General features: G+C 37.1%; 1 protein-coding gene across 1 annotated transcript in view; it reads right to left on the bottom strand.

The window, feature by feature from the left end:
* Positions 1-16,798, bottom strand: part of LOC142339337 (WD repeat-containing protein 91-like) — a 103,966-nt gene that overhangs the window by 6,899 nt on the left and 80,269 nt on the right. The window contains exons 7-8 of the mRNA XM_075389315.1: positions 16,230-16,468; positions 7,448-7,592 (exon numbers count right to left, since the gene is read on the bottom strand). Of these exons, the coding sequence (XP_075245430.1) occupies positions 7,448-7,592; positions 16,230-16,468 (384 nt within the window). The remainder of the gene's footprint in view (positions 1-7,447; positions 7,593-16,229; positions 16,469-16,798) is intronic.

Here is a 16,798-nt window from a genome sequence, read left to right as displayed (position 1 = left end):
ATATCTTCTATGAAGCTGCAGGTTTTCTTCAATATAAAGAGATGAAAACCGGGAAATCAAACTGCCAGAATAAAGCCACCGTCTACCACACATCGAAGCTTGGATTGAACAACTAGAGAAAAAAATTTAAAAAAATTGACAATTGCTTTTCTAAGTATCAAAAAGTGCTTATTTGGTCCGCAGTCAAATAAATATGGGGAATTAAACATCTTTATTGAGGACAAAACGCTTAATACCAATACCAATTAGAAGTACACTCTAACGAACTTTGATAACTCATTGCATTGTCTTAGTGCCCGGGCTCTATTGGTTTACCCCGTTTCGATTTAGCTTTTTGACCGACCGTATTTGCGTAAATTTGCTGCCTTAAATCTAAATTTCATTCAAATAAAACAAGACTCAGATAAGCCAGGAACCACACAGGAAAATGGTGACCCATTAAAACTAAAAACAGGTAAAATGAACTCAAAAACCCACAAACGTCGGGCAAAATGGTCTCAAATTACCGGCGAGCAGTTGCCGTTGGCACTTCCTAGGTGGGGCTTACGGATGTCAGCGTTAGGGGTGGATGTCAAGATTTTTAAGATTAAGAAGCACCGTTCACATCTTAATTTTTTTGACAAAACAGTTTCAGTGAATCGAATACTTAGAGACTAGTAGAGCATATAAGGTTGTAAGAGAAATGATCAGACACTTATTGCCCTCTAGGCTTCACGTGTTTATCCGTTTTTGAGGAGAAAAAGAAAAAAGTGGAAGACGAAAATCGGTCACGCGAAAAATCGCATAACACAGCCGTCAGATTGCCAGAAAATAGCCGCAATAGCTTCGTAGACCTGTAGGCAAAAACACAGTAAAAGAAACAGACCAAAAAGTAACTTCTTTATACTAAATGCTGCGATGTTAAATTTTAATTAAGAATCTGTAACTTATTGCTGCTTCTATTAGCTGCTCTCAAATAATCTTCAATTAGAGTGACACAAGGTCTCTTGATCCTATCTCCTTGAATTAAGGTAAAGCCAAGGTAAGACACCTGTGACCAAAAACTTAATCACGCGAAAGATTAAAACTCTTTCGGAGACGAGTGAAAAATGACGTCACGCACGCAATTTAGTTGAAATTGCATGAACGAATGAACAAAAAGAAGACTTGACGTGATTGTGACGTCATATGGTTGCAAAATCTTGACGAAATGAAAAAAAACCAGGAGAAGGCCAAAAATAGCCTCAGCTATTGCTTTGTGACCTATTAAAAAAGACAACAGGACTAAAATAATGGCTAAAAACTTTATTTGAAAGCGATTAGAATGTGGAGAGCGCCCAGAAATAGCCTTTGAGAGACGGCTGCTTTTGAAATTCCAATTCTATTCTTAAACTTATATTCAATAGCAAAAATGTAGAAGAAAGGAAATGAGAATGTAATTCAGTGATTGGATTCTGAAGATGGTGACGTATTATCAGAGAAAATTTAATTAAAAACTGCTGGCTTTGCAGCGATTAGATGATGGCAGCAGTAAATAAAAGGCTAACTGCAGCTATCTGCAGTAAATAAAAGGAAAACTGGACAACTTAAAAACCTCTGAATATACACTTCCTATTCTGAACAATTAAAACCAACGTCTCATCCGGGACACAATAGCAGAAAAACAACCGAAGACTTTAGGGTTTTAAACATTAAGAACCGACCTTCACACTATGAAAATGTCTCCTCAAAAAAGTTTTGATGAATCGTATACTTAGTCTTGCAAGGATCTAAGAGCTACTCAGCTACTTAATACTCTCCGGTCTTTACCTATTTATCCACTTTGAGGACGAAAAGTTAAAAGTTACAGACAAAAAATCATTCAAGCGAGAAATAGCATGACTAGAGGACTAATATAATTGCTACAAACTTAGTTCAAGAGCAATTAAAAAAAAACTTGTGCCCAATACAAACACAAACTCTGCACTCAATGTGACGGAACCTGAGGAAACAGGCTCTAACAGCCCTGGTCTGTGTTGTTAAATTGCTAGGCTAAGCAAACCCATGAAGGTCTCTGTAAACAGTTAATGGTATGGAAATAAACCGCGTTAATGATGGTATCGAAGAAGCAAACATGTGATGCATAAGTATAGCAAGAAAGGGTACTAAAACAAGTGAGCAGTTTTAAATACCTAAGATACCAGACCGCCGAGAGGTCAAATTCAGCGAGCCAAAGATGCATTTACGAAAATGAAGAACATCCTGACAAACTTTCAACAAGTCTTTTAAAAGCCGACATCGGTTACTCAAATTTTACGTATACTCAGCGTCGACTTACAGCTCGGAAACATGCATGACCAACTCAGATGTCGAAGAGTGAACAAAAGCCTTCTTAATGTGGTGTTTTCGTAGTATGCAGTGCATCTGCTGAACATAGCCGGCAGATTGCCGGAAAATAGCCGCGATAGACGCTTGTGGTCTTCCATGAAATGAAACAACTAAAGAAATAAGACAGATAGATTGACCACCAGTCCTTTAATAGACCACTAGACTTTTTGGTTTCATTCGGACTATCATTTTTATGAGACACATACGCTCTATTAAAAAAAGCTCTATATATCTCATACGCTCTATATATCTCAAAATTAATATTCTAAAACAAAATCCCAAGACTTATACTCAAGAAATAGGTCATATACGTTTGGCACTACTTATACTCAAGAAATAGGTCATATACGTTTGGCACTACTTAGATGCACACTATTGACCTTCAACAAGTAAATGTTCATTAAAATTAAAAGTTCATTAAGCGAGTTCAGAAGTCATTTTGGTGAGTCAGGTTAAGTCACGCAATTGACCTTAAAGCAGAACAAATGACGTCAGGCACACAAATTTTAACTGCAAAGCAGTAGAAACCAATCAAATTCAAAATTCAATTCCAAGAAGTCACGTCGCAAGAATCATCGATTGAGACGACGAATTAAAAACATAGCAGGACAATAAAAACAAGCAAGACTAAAAACTCAAATATTATTTTTTGAGAAGAGAGCATAAGCATCAGAAAACAACTGCTATGAAATCAAACTGCCAACTTTTTGCCTCTATTTCTCATTAGCAACCTCCTGTCGATAAATGTCAATTAGTCCTCTAACTAATAACATCAAATTTCAACTATTAGTCCTCTAACTAATAATATAATAATCTCAAACTTTTTGAAAGCATTTAGTATAAACGTCATAGAACGCAACAACTACTGAAAGATACAAATTACATAAAAAATTAGAGTCCTCAAAGACCACTGCTGAGACCTGTCATCAATGAGATTAAGTGATAAGACAGCAACAAATACAACAAATACTAGCAAAACTAAAAGAAATCACTAAGATTTTTAAAAAAAAAACGAACAAGCGTATAAGTCAAAAAAGCAATAGCTATGAACTAAAATGACTTGCTTCAATTGAAGCTTTTTTAGCAACCAATGAGACCAGTCAATAATACCAACAGTTGAGACGCCAAAGTTGAAAAGATGAACTATCAAAACTCAAAAAACTCGATAATTATTATTGAAAACAATTAGTGTCAAAGTCATAGAAAGCACTAGCTTTGAACAAAAACGATTAAATCGATAAACTTAACCCCTATTAGCAGCATCAGAGACCTGTCTCAAATGAGATTAAATGATAATATATCAAAAAGTACAATAAAACTACTTCTTTTCCCGCTCAGTTAACACTGGCTCTGTGTGAACTACTCCATCTGCTGTTTCCACGCTGCCCTCGGAACGTGGCATATTTCTTTGCATGAGTGTTAACTGAGCTGCTTTGTTTCTATATGGTGGGTTGTCGAGAATTTCGCTTTTTAATGGTTGTTTCGACATGAACATTCACTTCGGAATCAGAACGAATTCTTCAATATGCATTATGGTTTTTTCAAGTACAGATAACAAGAAGCAAAGCTAACCGTTTTTACTGGTTCTTTCTCTAACAGAAATTTCCTTTTTGCCTTCAAACGTTTCTGGTTAGATAAAATTTTTCTGAATGAACTTTCTTCGGTTTCTATCAAGTTTTTGTTAATGGGAACATTACCATTAACTACGTTCAGTAAGCATTCGCAGAGAAAATAAAAAACTTTTTAGTAGATGACTTGATTAATGATTAACTTTTTAAACTTGATATCCGATACTTGAAGCATTTGCTGAAGCATTCATATTTCTTTCTCTTTCATCGGTTAGATTTGCAATAACAGCTATTGCTGAAGGTAAGTAAAAATTGAGAGGCCTGGAGGCACAAAATTAGAGGAGTAAAGTAATGCGTCTGGAGCTTTTGGGTCTAGATCAATTAATAAATGACAAAAAGGTTGCTTTGTTGCTAACTCGTAACTTTTTCTCAAAAATTGTGTTTTGTTGAGTTGTCGACCAATTAAACCAATTTGTTGAACATCACGAGGCGATTTAAATAAAACAATGAGTGTTGTATTAAGATCAATCGTTCTGGACCATTTGCTCTGTTGAAACAAGTTGTGCTTCACGTAAATCACACTGATTTTTTAATGACGTCCAGCTGTCGCTAATTTAGAAAACTCTTTATCATTAAAAATTTCTTCTTATGAATCGTCAAATAAGATATTATCTCAAAAGTTGAAAACTTCATAAACTGAATGTCTATTTTTCTCTTAATGAACTGAAATTTAGACTGGTCATGCTGGTAGAAATAAAATATTGATTCAAACATGGGTGAGAAGGTGTTTTGAAGTAACATTTTGAAAATCAATTCAGTTTTTCCACAACATGATGGGCCATTAACAGCCATAAAAAGTCTATCGATAGTTGAAATTATTTTATTCATAGTTTCGGGTTAGGTAGAGCGTATCCAACTGTACAAGAGAGGAGTGAAAACCAGAATGTTGATTCTTCACAATCGAGTTTAATTAAAAAACACCAATTTGACTAAAGAAACACCTATAAGAAAAACTCTTGTGTAAATTTGGGTAAAATAAACGACCTCAGATCTTGGAACTCTAGAGTTACAAAACTGCCAAGATCACCTTTCTTGGTGATTTACGTCAAAAACTAAGTCAGTTAAAGCTCCTCCAGCGTCAATGTTGTCCTCGGATTGGCTCATTTGAAACAGTTTTTTAAATTAAACAATGAATTGAAGCTCAGGCTCATGCAAAATTTATTGACAGTAAAAATTTCATAACAAACAAACTGCGAGTTTTCATCAGTTCATTGGTAAGCAATAGCATAGTTTGCATTCATGAAGTCAGTTTTATCTCTGAACAAAACTGACTACGTTGCTGTCTCTGATGCTCTGCTTGATTTCAGCCGGAAGACTTTCATCTGTTGGAGATATCTGAACTGGTACTGCATGCTTGGGCATAGGTAAAGGGGTTAGTTTGTCTTCGCGCTTTCTCTTGCATAGAAATGGTATAATTTGATATACACCAAGAGTGAAAGCTACTTTTTCAGTGTCTCTAGTTCTGTATCAGTACAGGTAAATTGTTGCTTCCTTAGCGCAGTTTGACCACGAGTATCAAATTTCTCTTCCTTAACAAATTTAACGGTTAGCTTGTCTTCAACCGTTATGTAACTGTAAACTGTCAAATTTGGAGACAAATTCACTTGGAGAGATGGAGTTGATTTTTCCAAACGATTAGTCAGCCACTGGTAAAACAATTTGGCCTTCTTAGTAGCACAGTGTCTACTTCGTTGTCGTTTGGGACAACTTACCGCATGTAATTCACAAATTGGTATGCCGCTATATAATTTTAGGTTTTCAACCTTTGGACATAACGTCTCAAAATTGATAACGTGGTTTTGGAGTAACTTCTTCAAAATGTCTGCTTTTTCAGATCCTTTAGAAGAAGATTCGGAAAAGGGAAAACGAAGTTTGATGCTTTGAAGAATTTGCTGCAAATAGCAATAGGGGTAATCTCTTGTCTCCCAAGCCAAACCATGAAATTTTGAAACCCACTGGTAAGACTTTTGTTCACTTGAGGAAATTATATTGAATGAACTTGAGGGTCGAAAAATTGTATCACTGTAGTTATGAGTACACACAGAAAGCTCTTCGGTTATTAAACCCGACTTTTTATGTCGAAAGCCTTCAATATCAAGAAGAACTGGTCGCAGTTTCAACATTCCAATAAGCTGAACAAATTTTTCTTAAAAGTCTTCACATAGAGACAGAAAGCTATGCCTGTCACGTGATCAAGATACTCATTTTTGACTGGACAGGGCAAGACGTAAAAATAACTTGCTCCTTTTTCGCTGTGTTCAAAGACAAAACCGGAAGCGTCATGGAGAATAGCATGCAATCTTAAAATTTTGTATATGAAATATTTGTCAAGTATAGAATTGTCAATACCAATGAATGAGACCACCATAGGGTCTTGACTTCAATGCAATATCCAAATCAAGGTCAGGATCCAGGTAAAAACAAGTTGCTAAGAAATACAGATATCTTTCACTATACCCTGAATATTCTTTTTTTCACTTCCTGATATAGCTCGTGAATACTTTTCAAATCTAACGTTGCAATCGTTGCCATTGAGCGGTCCTTGAGAAATGACACTTCAAGCCTAATCACCCAATTTTTGTTGTAGAGGAAACAGGTAGATACATAGAAAACAATATTGAGAAAAAATTGCAATTTAATCCAACCAAACCTATTTCACTGTTAAGGTTTTCAACGATGACCCATTTACAATAACTCCCCCCTATCCTTACACCCCTATACTGTTATGCCCGCTTAGGGTAATCCTCGTTAATCCCATGTTTATTCATCGTAAAAATACCCACTTGAAATAACCTCCTATATTCCCATATTTAAGTGTCGTATAAAATACTCATTTAAAAACCCCCTATATTCCCATGTTTAAGTGTCGTATTATTACCCCCCCCCCCAGCATAAGGCCATATATGCACATGTTCAGGATCCCAGGAATGCCCACTTGGGGATCACTCCCTATATTCCCATGTTTAAGTATCGTAAAAAAATACACACTTGAAAAACCCCCTATATTCCCATGTTTACGTATCGTAAAAGACCCTATTAATATCACCCCCTATATTCCCATGTTTAAGTATCACAGGATTACCCTCTCACCATGACCTCCTGAAATCACATATTCAAGATCCTAGGAATGCCCACTCATGATCACTTCCTATATTCCCATGTTTAGTATCGAATGAATACCCCCTGCCCTTAACGAACTTATTATTTACTACTTATATCTCTGGAAGACAAGATACTTAAAAAAAGATAAAAGTTACTTCACACATCCTATTTTTCGTACTAAAAACCGTTGAAATTTCAAAAATTGTGAATGAAGTTAGAACATGAAAAATTTTCCAATGGCTTATCCTGCTGTTTTGGGTATGTAGTTGGAATACCATAATACGATAGGAAGGCAATTAACAACTGCCTCATACTTTGGTTGAGAGTATTATATTTTTAGTCATTTTTTCCATGGCATACTTATATCTCACCTGTCATTGCCTGTTAGCAGCAGACTGTCATCTTTTGTGGGTACCCATTCCATGCAGAGAATGCGCGCTTTGGAGTTGCTAGAGGCAAATGTAGCCAGAGTTTTGACAGATGAATTTTCCAGAGACCAGACATTGACAGTACTACCTTAAAGATAACTCTGGATTGATTCAATGACATATTGGGCGCACTGGAAATCAGGCTTAGGAACTACACTTATTGTCAGTTGTTTAACAGTAACTATTTTTGAAAGGCTTCGAAAGCCACAACGACACTGAAACAGTCTTTCATACTTCTAAAAACAAAAAAAATACCCGACAGATTGCCGGAAAATAACCACCATGTATCCCCTCACCCCGATTGCGATTGAAAGAACAAAACTAAATTTGAAATTTGATTGTACAAAAATAAACTTTTTAAAAGTGCTAGCTATTTTGATTGCAGTTCGTAGTTGGACATTCACCCATTTCCTATTTTTCAAAGAAATGATACAGGGGATAGTATCAATACAAAACATATCCGACTAAACGTCGGAAGAATTGCTCTCGAACGACTAGTGGGAGCTCTAATCAATTGCAGCCTGCTTCAGTCGGGGGGAGGGAGGGGAGCCTAAATGGGACTAAGAAGTTCAATAGTGGGCTTCAAATAACATTAGAGGTTAACATATACCGCTATTAAGATTTAAAGTAAAAATGGCAACAGTTTCGGCGCACTTTTCATTTGACTTCTAGTATTAAATTGCCGCCAATTGAATTCCGCTGCTTGAGAGCGTGATTGAGAGAGAATTTTAGATCACGCGAAACGCAAAAAGTAAAGGGCGTAAAAGTCACTCAAAAAGTCAAAATTGTCAAGCAAAAATTTTGCATAAAAAGACACACACGTTTACAATAATTGCTATGAACTTCGTTCAAGAGCAATTAATAAACATTAGACCTGGTAACTAGCACTAATTAGAGCAAAGTTCACAAATGTTGAGCATCTCATTCTGGACTTTTTTGGGTTTATCCCGTTTCTATTATTGGTTGCATTTTTCGACATCGACCCTCTTCATTTTAGATTGATTTGCTGAACAACTGCTGTTTTGAGGATCATAAAACTTGCTTTAGAGGAGTAAGAAATTTGAGCAGAAAAAATTTGAGCAGAATGTTGTGAAATAAGGAAAAACAAATGAAAATCGTTTAACGGAATATAAAACATTTCATGAAAAATTGTGAACTATATTGCAAATAGTTTTCTAACGCGACCTAGCACTGACTAGGAATGTACTGGAAAAATAATTCTGAGGAACTGCAAGAAATTGCAAAATTTGGTTACAAGATTTCTTGTTTGTCATTTTTCAAACAATAACACTGATTTATGACACAAAAGTATTGTGAGCAATAAGCGTCTTTTCAATTCCAATGAACGCGTCAAAACATGGCCAAAAATCGCAAAATGACTTACAAATGAGCGCAATGAAAAACCTGAAAGAAATCCAACTTATAAAAAAACTCGGATAAATCAACAAACAAGTCAAAACGCTATTGGAGCATATGCCATATTGTTACTATAGCCTATTCAAAGAATTGGATTGAAAACAAACATGTAACAAAAAAAAACTTGCTAGCAAGGGATGCACGGAAAAAATTCTATAGCTTACAGAAAATCTTTTTACATATCAGATCCTGTCGCTCTCGAAAACAGTATGAACAAAAACTACTCTTTTCACTCCCTCCTGCAATTTGTTTAACAGTCCAAACATTCAAATTCCCTCAAACGTTTCATTTCCTACTCCAAAATCACGCCAATAAAAAACATTAAAATTCAAAGTTGGGAGAATTCCAGAAACAACTTGAAATCGTCTTTGCCGAACAAACTAACCTTTAAAACACTAGTATCAATGAGGGGGGAAAATGATGAAAAATTAATTATGACATGCTAATTATGCAAACAAACGAAGCACTTTGTTTCAGGCAGTAAAAACTAAAAATTAATAGAATGCAAAGCTAATAGAACGCCTAGATAAGCTCACAAATATCTCAACTTTCAAAAAAGCAGAAAAACCAATAAACGGTCTTGCAGTGAGCGTTTTCTCTACGCGGCACATTATAATGAGCATCTTTCGTGAGGCTAAAGTTGATCAAGCTGTAATCATGACCTTACAATTTTGGATCAGTATTCCAGATTCTACCAAAGTTTGACCCTCAAGGAGGATTGAATTTCGATACTATCTTATTCTGGACTAGGTCCATTTTGATCTTAGATTTGTCACATCCATCTATGAATGCATTGTTTATTGGCTGCCCCAACGAAGTTGACGCCATTGTCAGGCCCTTGATGATATTTCGTGAGCCACGTCATGCAAGGAATCTCGACTTCGAAGTGTATTGCTTCAGTTGGTAGGCAAGTGGACAGACCGCACCATCTCTTCAAAGTAAGTCGACGAAACCTGACTCCGATTGGTCTGAAGTACTCAGCTCAGGTGTGAAAGAATTGGGAAATATGCTCATCAGATCGTTCTCGATGTCTGCCATTGGTGGGCGAACTGGATTGGCGTTCCTGTGCCGCATCATTTGACAAATTACAAAGTTTTTGGAATGCATTTTGCAATATAATTATTCCGAACACTTTTTGGAGACTCCCTTCATCACATTCGGTGTCTTCGTGTAGGTTGTCGCGATTACCTTGCTATCTCCGACAAACGATGCACTAGTCTTTCGCTGTTAGCAAAATTGGATGATTTGCAGTGTAATCTAAGTTCGAATGATTCAGTCAATTTTTTACTTAAATTTTGCAATCTACTTCCACAAAGTGAGATAATTTGGCCATGATTAAGTTTTTCGCGATTTCCTAGCTGCTAATCAAACAATTTCAAAACTCATTCGAAACAAAAGTTGCCCGATTTGGCGGATCTCATCTGCTTTGAGGGGTCGCCTTGCACCTCAAACAAAATTCAATGAAATGTTTTACTCCGTGGAAGCTGTCGTATCGTTTATAGTTAAAGGGTTGATCCGTTTGACTCTTATGACACAACAACTACTGGCTTGCTAAGCCTCAACCTCCTGCACTTTGTGAAATTGATCTATTCCGGCTCGTTCATCTAAACGAACCATTTATTCACTTCAATGGACAACCCTTTGATGCCTATGCCGGCAGGTTTTCGACACCTTTAAAATGTCTCCATTGATAAATCGATGAATTTCTGTCGCTCTGTTGGCAACAACAACTTGTTCTTTCGAGTGAACTGATGTAACCAATGAAGGACAGTTCATTTGCCGCAGCCACGTTACCATGCACATAGCTTCTGCTGCATCTTTGAAAATGTACAGTCTCAGATTGTTGCATCCACTTTTGAAATACAGCCTGTTATCGCCTGTTTGTCAACTGTTTAAACCATGCTTGTCCAATTGATACCTAAACACTTTTCACAGGGGACCGCGATCGTATGGTGAAAGGTAACCAAATTTCAAGTGGTCCGAACATTGCCGAGACAAAAGATAGAACGACTCATTTTGATGGAAAATCTTTCCTCCGTTTCTCCGGAGACAAGGATGGTATCGGAACGTAAATTCCAGTTTAAACAATTGACGGTAACTGGTTTGTCTTCAAAACTTGAACATTTGAGGATTGGTCATCTGGGAAAGGCCTTTGTCAACTTTGTCACTTGATATCAACTCCTCCACCTGTATTCACTTTCGCCGAGAACACTGCGTTCTTTTTGATAGATCTTAATTGTTTCTTTTCGTTTTTTGCCTAGTTTTAATAAACATAGCCGGCAGATTGCCGGAATAGCTGCGAAAGAATAGACCTGCGTGCCATATAATAGAGATAGAAACAGATACAGATCTAAATTGAAAAATCGACGCAGCTCAAAAAACTAGGTAAAAAGCATTCAGCGATAAATTAACAAAACTTGTTAAAATTCATTCCACAGAAGCCTCTTATTAGGAACCTATACTGTACAAATGAGTTCCTTTGACCTTAAAAAAATTCAAACTAAACTTAAGTTTTAAAGTGCAAAAGTCATTTTATTGAGTGAGGTAAGTCACGTATGATCAAAATCTAATCACGCAAATAACCTAAAAACTTTTGCTAAAGCGAGTGAGAAATGACGTCAGGCGCGCAAATGCCGTTAGTTAGAGAAAGAAGTCATTCAGAAAATTTGACTTTTTCAGCTTTGCTGTGTGAACAAATGTAAAACGAAAAAAGAGCGTCAGACGACAAAACAAAAAAACATAGCAGGACAAGTCCTGGCGTACAATTCAAAGAATTTTCATTAAATCAGACTAAATAGAAAAACTAGACCTAGGATGGACTATGAGTGAATTCAGAAAACCATTTTAAAAAAAAAACAGAACAAAAAAATAAGAAAAAAACGGAAAATCAATATCAAAATGCCGCATGTGAACAAAAAAACCCCTACCGAGAAATGAAAATTTAATTCAAAAAAAATTTAGGCCTAGAATGAGCTGTGAATGGATTGGGAAAACCAGTTAGAAAAAAATCTGATCCAAAAAATTGAAAAAACAGTAAAAATCAGAGTGAAATTGCCGCATGTGAACAAAAAACCACTACCGAGAAACCGAATTTTTGTTAAAACAAGGTTTTCTCACTCTATTTTAAAATTAGAGCAAAAAAATCACGCCGCAAAACCACTCGCTTTTTCGCTCCATTTCCTGTTTCGGCGTGACCAAAATCACTACTCCAATTTGACTTCAAAAATCATGAAAATGTGTGAACAGATCTTAAAAAAAAGACAGCGCCCCAATACAATTCAAATTCTTTGAATTGTAAAAAAACCAAGAGCACCGCAATATAGCTACGCTCAGCTTACAGCTTCGCAGCTATAAAAAATCTATGTAAAATTTCCGCTCAACCGTGCCGACAAGATTTTCATCGCTGCTCGCATTATCGTTTGCCGCCTGACAAAACACAAATTTTGCACAAGTCACGGAAGATTTTCGCCACAAAAACATGTATGAACTCGTATACGTCCATTTGTTTGGCGTGCCAACTTCTCATCTGCTATGAACTTTGCATTAGTTGAAATCTTGATTCTTGCCTTGCTTGGAGCGGACCACTTGAGGGGCACCACTTTTGCTCTCCCGGCTCATGGTGGGGTGTTGTCGTCCGCTCTCTTGAACTCTAAGGGGCAAGCATGTCGTATTAGTGTTGACGTCTGCAATGGATTTCTGTTAGGAACAGGAAACTTTTCGGCATTGGCGTTGAAGTGTGAACGCAACTGAATTATCTACAAATGAAATGGAGGATACTGAATGACACATTGCCTGCCTGAGTCTCTATTGGTAAATTTGTTGCGTACTACTGGAAGTCCTCCTTTTGACTTGTTTCCACTACCAATGTAGTATCTTAGACAACGGTTTCAGTCTCATTCATTGAGAAATAGCGAGTCAAATGCATATTGTTGTTTTTTGACAGATGACCGACCTGTTCTCAAACAGTTGAAAGACAGTGGCAACTTCTGAGCATGTTTTCGCTGTTCAATTTTTTAAATCAATTTAAAGTTGTTGCAAACCCAAAAAAGCGTATTGTCCGTCGAAAACAGATATTCACGGTTTGTTGATTTGCAGGAGTTATCAGCGTTTGAAGCAAAATCACTCATTTTAGATTTATCACGTCTTTGAAACTTATTTCGATCAAAAGAAGAGGTTGATCAAGAGAGGCTGTGATTGAATCAAACCATTGAAGATGTTACCTCTGTGCAGGTGGCGACCTTGTAGATTTTGTAGCCAGTTCTCTCATTCACAAGCCAGGAGAGATTTGTTGCAGAAATGAGAACTCATGAATTCAAGTGAGAACGACATTCGCGATTCAAACGACACTGCTATAATCATCGTGTCTGAGGAGCGAATGTCTGGAGGTCTTCTTAAGCTTGGCGCTGCCTATCGCGCCTGGTCTATCGAAATTCGTAGAGGACATCCAAAGCTTGATAGCATGATTGTGAATTAAAACCCATCCTGATATTGTTACGTTCGTTTGGCCAGTACGACCAGTCTTCAGTTATAGCATCTCTCCAGCATCGCTGATAGGTTCTTGATGAACATCAAGAAGTACAGAAGAATCCGGCCCATCTAGTGGATCATTTAAAAACTTTTGAATTGAGTTTTGGCAATGCACTGGAACCACTACTCATTACTTAACTGTCCGGTAGGATTTGGTTTAGTTCACAGATCTATTATTTCGGCTCGCAAAAGATCTGTTGCGGGAGTTGTGTACGGGACTCTGGCTCCAGTTTATTTTGATGCGCTACATTCTGGTCAGTTTAACTGTCTGCTTTGAGGACCTCTTCTGCTGACACTTGTAACTCCTGACATCACTAAGAATCACAACAAAGAAATCTATTTTTTGTTTAATTGTCTAATCGCAAAGTGTCCTTCAGACAATCGGCAACAACAATGCGACAATCTTAACTATTTCGGAGATGTGGCCCCTCTTCGACCATCCCTCCAAAAACTTTTTCCTAGCTTCCAACATGCGGTTGGTCGCAGCATGAAAGGGTTCGAAAAACTTCGGTTGTAACATTTGCCCTAGTTAGTGTCTGTTGTCATCTAGTTCATCGCACGTCTAGGAGAAACATCGATAAGACCTTTCTGCTGTTATCGTTTTGTTCTGTCAGATAGCCTTCTAATTCATAAGGTATCGCGAAGATAACAAAAGTATCTCGGCTTGCTCTTTCCCCAACGTCTTGAGTTGAACACCCATCTTCCAATCTAAGGTTTTCTTGTGTCTGCTGTAACTTTTATAGGCCATCGTACATCCCGTTTTGGTCCACCAAAAAATTACGACTCGTTGCTGTTCGTGATATTGATAACCAGGTCGGTGGCCCAAATATTTCGGCTTCCTACGAACCTCAGCAGAACCTGATCTTCACAGCCTGGTTCTCGAGCTTTGAGATAGCCAGGTTATTCACTCTCTTTCAATTGACAATTAATCACCTTATTAGTCACTCGGTCGTATAATGGACTGTCTTTAGATGATATTCTTAGTGATATTCCTAGTGATAACTACGTTCAATTTACCGCTCGAAATTACTAGTGATAACTATGTTACATATTCTTAGTGATGACTGCGTTAAATTTACCGCTCAAGCTTGTACGGCTTCAACCAGTGACAGTATGGCTGCTACACGCCTCAATAAGGAGCTCAGATAGCTTAGAAATTTGCCGATTTTACTATCAAGCAAAACAAAAGTGAAGTAGATGAAGAATCAAATTACAGATAATCAGAGAGCCAGCTGCTCTTGGTAAAGGTTGCCTAACGCTCCAATTCTCTAACCTGTGCACTAGAGAAACAATTACGTCGAGTAAATTGCTAACTCTTACAAACAGCAGAATATGCACTAATCGCTGATTGGTTGATCCAAAGTCAATATTCATTCTTGAAATTTCATGAAAATGAATGCATTGACTGGGTGACGCAATGATGCCTGAATAGCACTAATGGTCTCAAACTTATAGCACCCAATGCCAATCATGCATCAAAGAAATCAGCAATATAAGAAAGGATTTCTCATAAAAATAGATAAAACATCAAATTATGCAGTTTTGCACCATATGCAAAACCAAACCTAAGGACATGCTACAATTCATGTCGCCTGGTATAAGATCAGTTAGACGTAGCACTAAAACTTTGTACATAACTCTCCGTGCGCCCAGAGATCTCCTTCTCTAATTCAGCGGTGTACAAAGATGGAGTCCAAACTTAACCCAACTAAAAATTTTCAGTTTTCGACTTACTTCGAATTTCACGGATTCTGAGTTTTTCAGTCTCATATTTTTGTTCTCATTTTTTGATCTCTGATGGTTCCTGTTGCTGTTTATTAGTGAGCCAGTAAAACTTCCTAATTTTTAAGAAAAATTGATAAGCTGCAAGAGAGCAAGAAATTGACATGAAAGTTTTTGTAATGGTAATGCTGTTAAATAACATAACCGACTAAACGTCGGAAGAATTGCTCTCAGCTTCAGTCGGAGGGGGCAAGGGGAGCCTAAATGTGACTAAGAAGTTCAATAGTGGGCTTCAAATAACCACATTAGAGGTTAACATATACCACTCTAAAGATTTAAAGTAAAAAATGACACCAGTTTCGGCGCACTTTTCATTTGACTTTTAGTATAGAATTGCCGCCAATTGAGCTCAGCTGCTTGAAATTGTGATTGAGAGAGAATTTTAGATCACGAGAAATGCAAAAAGTCAAGGGCGTAAAAGTCAATCGAAAAGTCATAATTGTCAAGCAAAAGTTTTGCATAAAAAAAGACACACGTTTACAATAATTGCTATGAACTTCGTTCAAGAGCAATTAAAAACCAAAATTGAAATAAATTGACACTTGAAGTTCATTCGCGGAATAAAATTCTATTCAATCCCCAAAAAACGCAATGAAACGAAACAATTGGCAAATCGATATTTAAGTAGCCTAAAAACCTGTAAATTGGCATGAAATCTGAGATTAATAACCCAAGCGAAAAATTGCACTAAAAAGACCGACAGGACTAATATAATTGCTACAAACTTCGTTTGAGAGCAACTGAAAAACCACTTTATGTTCACTCCACTCCAATTTTGTTCAACAATCAAACCACTCAAATTTCTTCACCCATCAAAATTGATTAAAAGTACACTTCTCCAAACTCCTTTTCGGGAGCTATTGAAAGCACAATAATTCTTGAAAAATTACGAGAACCTAGAACTGCAGCAATTGAAAATTAATAGTCTGTTTAAAATCATGAACTGTTACATCCATATTGAATAAAATTCAAGCTCTACAAGGAGGATATTAATGCGTACCGTCGGAACTAGCCACACGTTTCCCTGAAGGCGAGAAGTAGCAATGAGTAACAGTAGAGCTATGACAGCTATACTCATCCGTGCTTAGAATCATGTACGGGTCTGATGAGTTGGGGTGGTGAAGGCTGTATGAGGATGTAGAAGTAGACGAGTTAAGGCCACTGACTCGAGATCGCAAAAGGGAATCTCCGACTGATTGAGCGTCTCTTTGCCCCCTGTGACTCGACCCATTCGGCAGGCTAAAATTAAATACTGATAGTCACAACAGCTATCAATTACTTATTCCTCAAATCTGACTGTCACATGATCTTTCGAGGTGAGAACCTCTAATCAAAATGCTACGAATGAAGTTTGAAGCAATCAATCATTGTAAACGTGTCTTTTTATGCAAAATTTTTACTGGACTGTTGTCTTCAAGAACATTATTTCTATTGTGACTTCTTTATGCTCGAATCTCTGATTTCTTGAGTGATTTCAATTGCGAGCATTCAGAAGTTCAGTCTGTTGCTAAAATAAAACCAATTTTGAACGAAGAACGTACATAGCCCATATAACATAAAGGTTAGCGT

This window comes from Convolutriloba macropyga, chromosome 5 (assembly GCF_964194025.1).
Source record: "Convolutriloba macropyga chromosome 5, txConMacr16.3, whole genome shotgun sequence".
NCBI lineage: Eukaryota > Metazoa > Xenacoelomorpha > Acoela > Convolutidae > Convolutriloba > Convolutriloba macropyga.
Note: the sequence above shows the minus strand (reverse complement) of the source record. Positions and strands in the feature narration are given on the sequence as shown.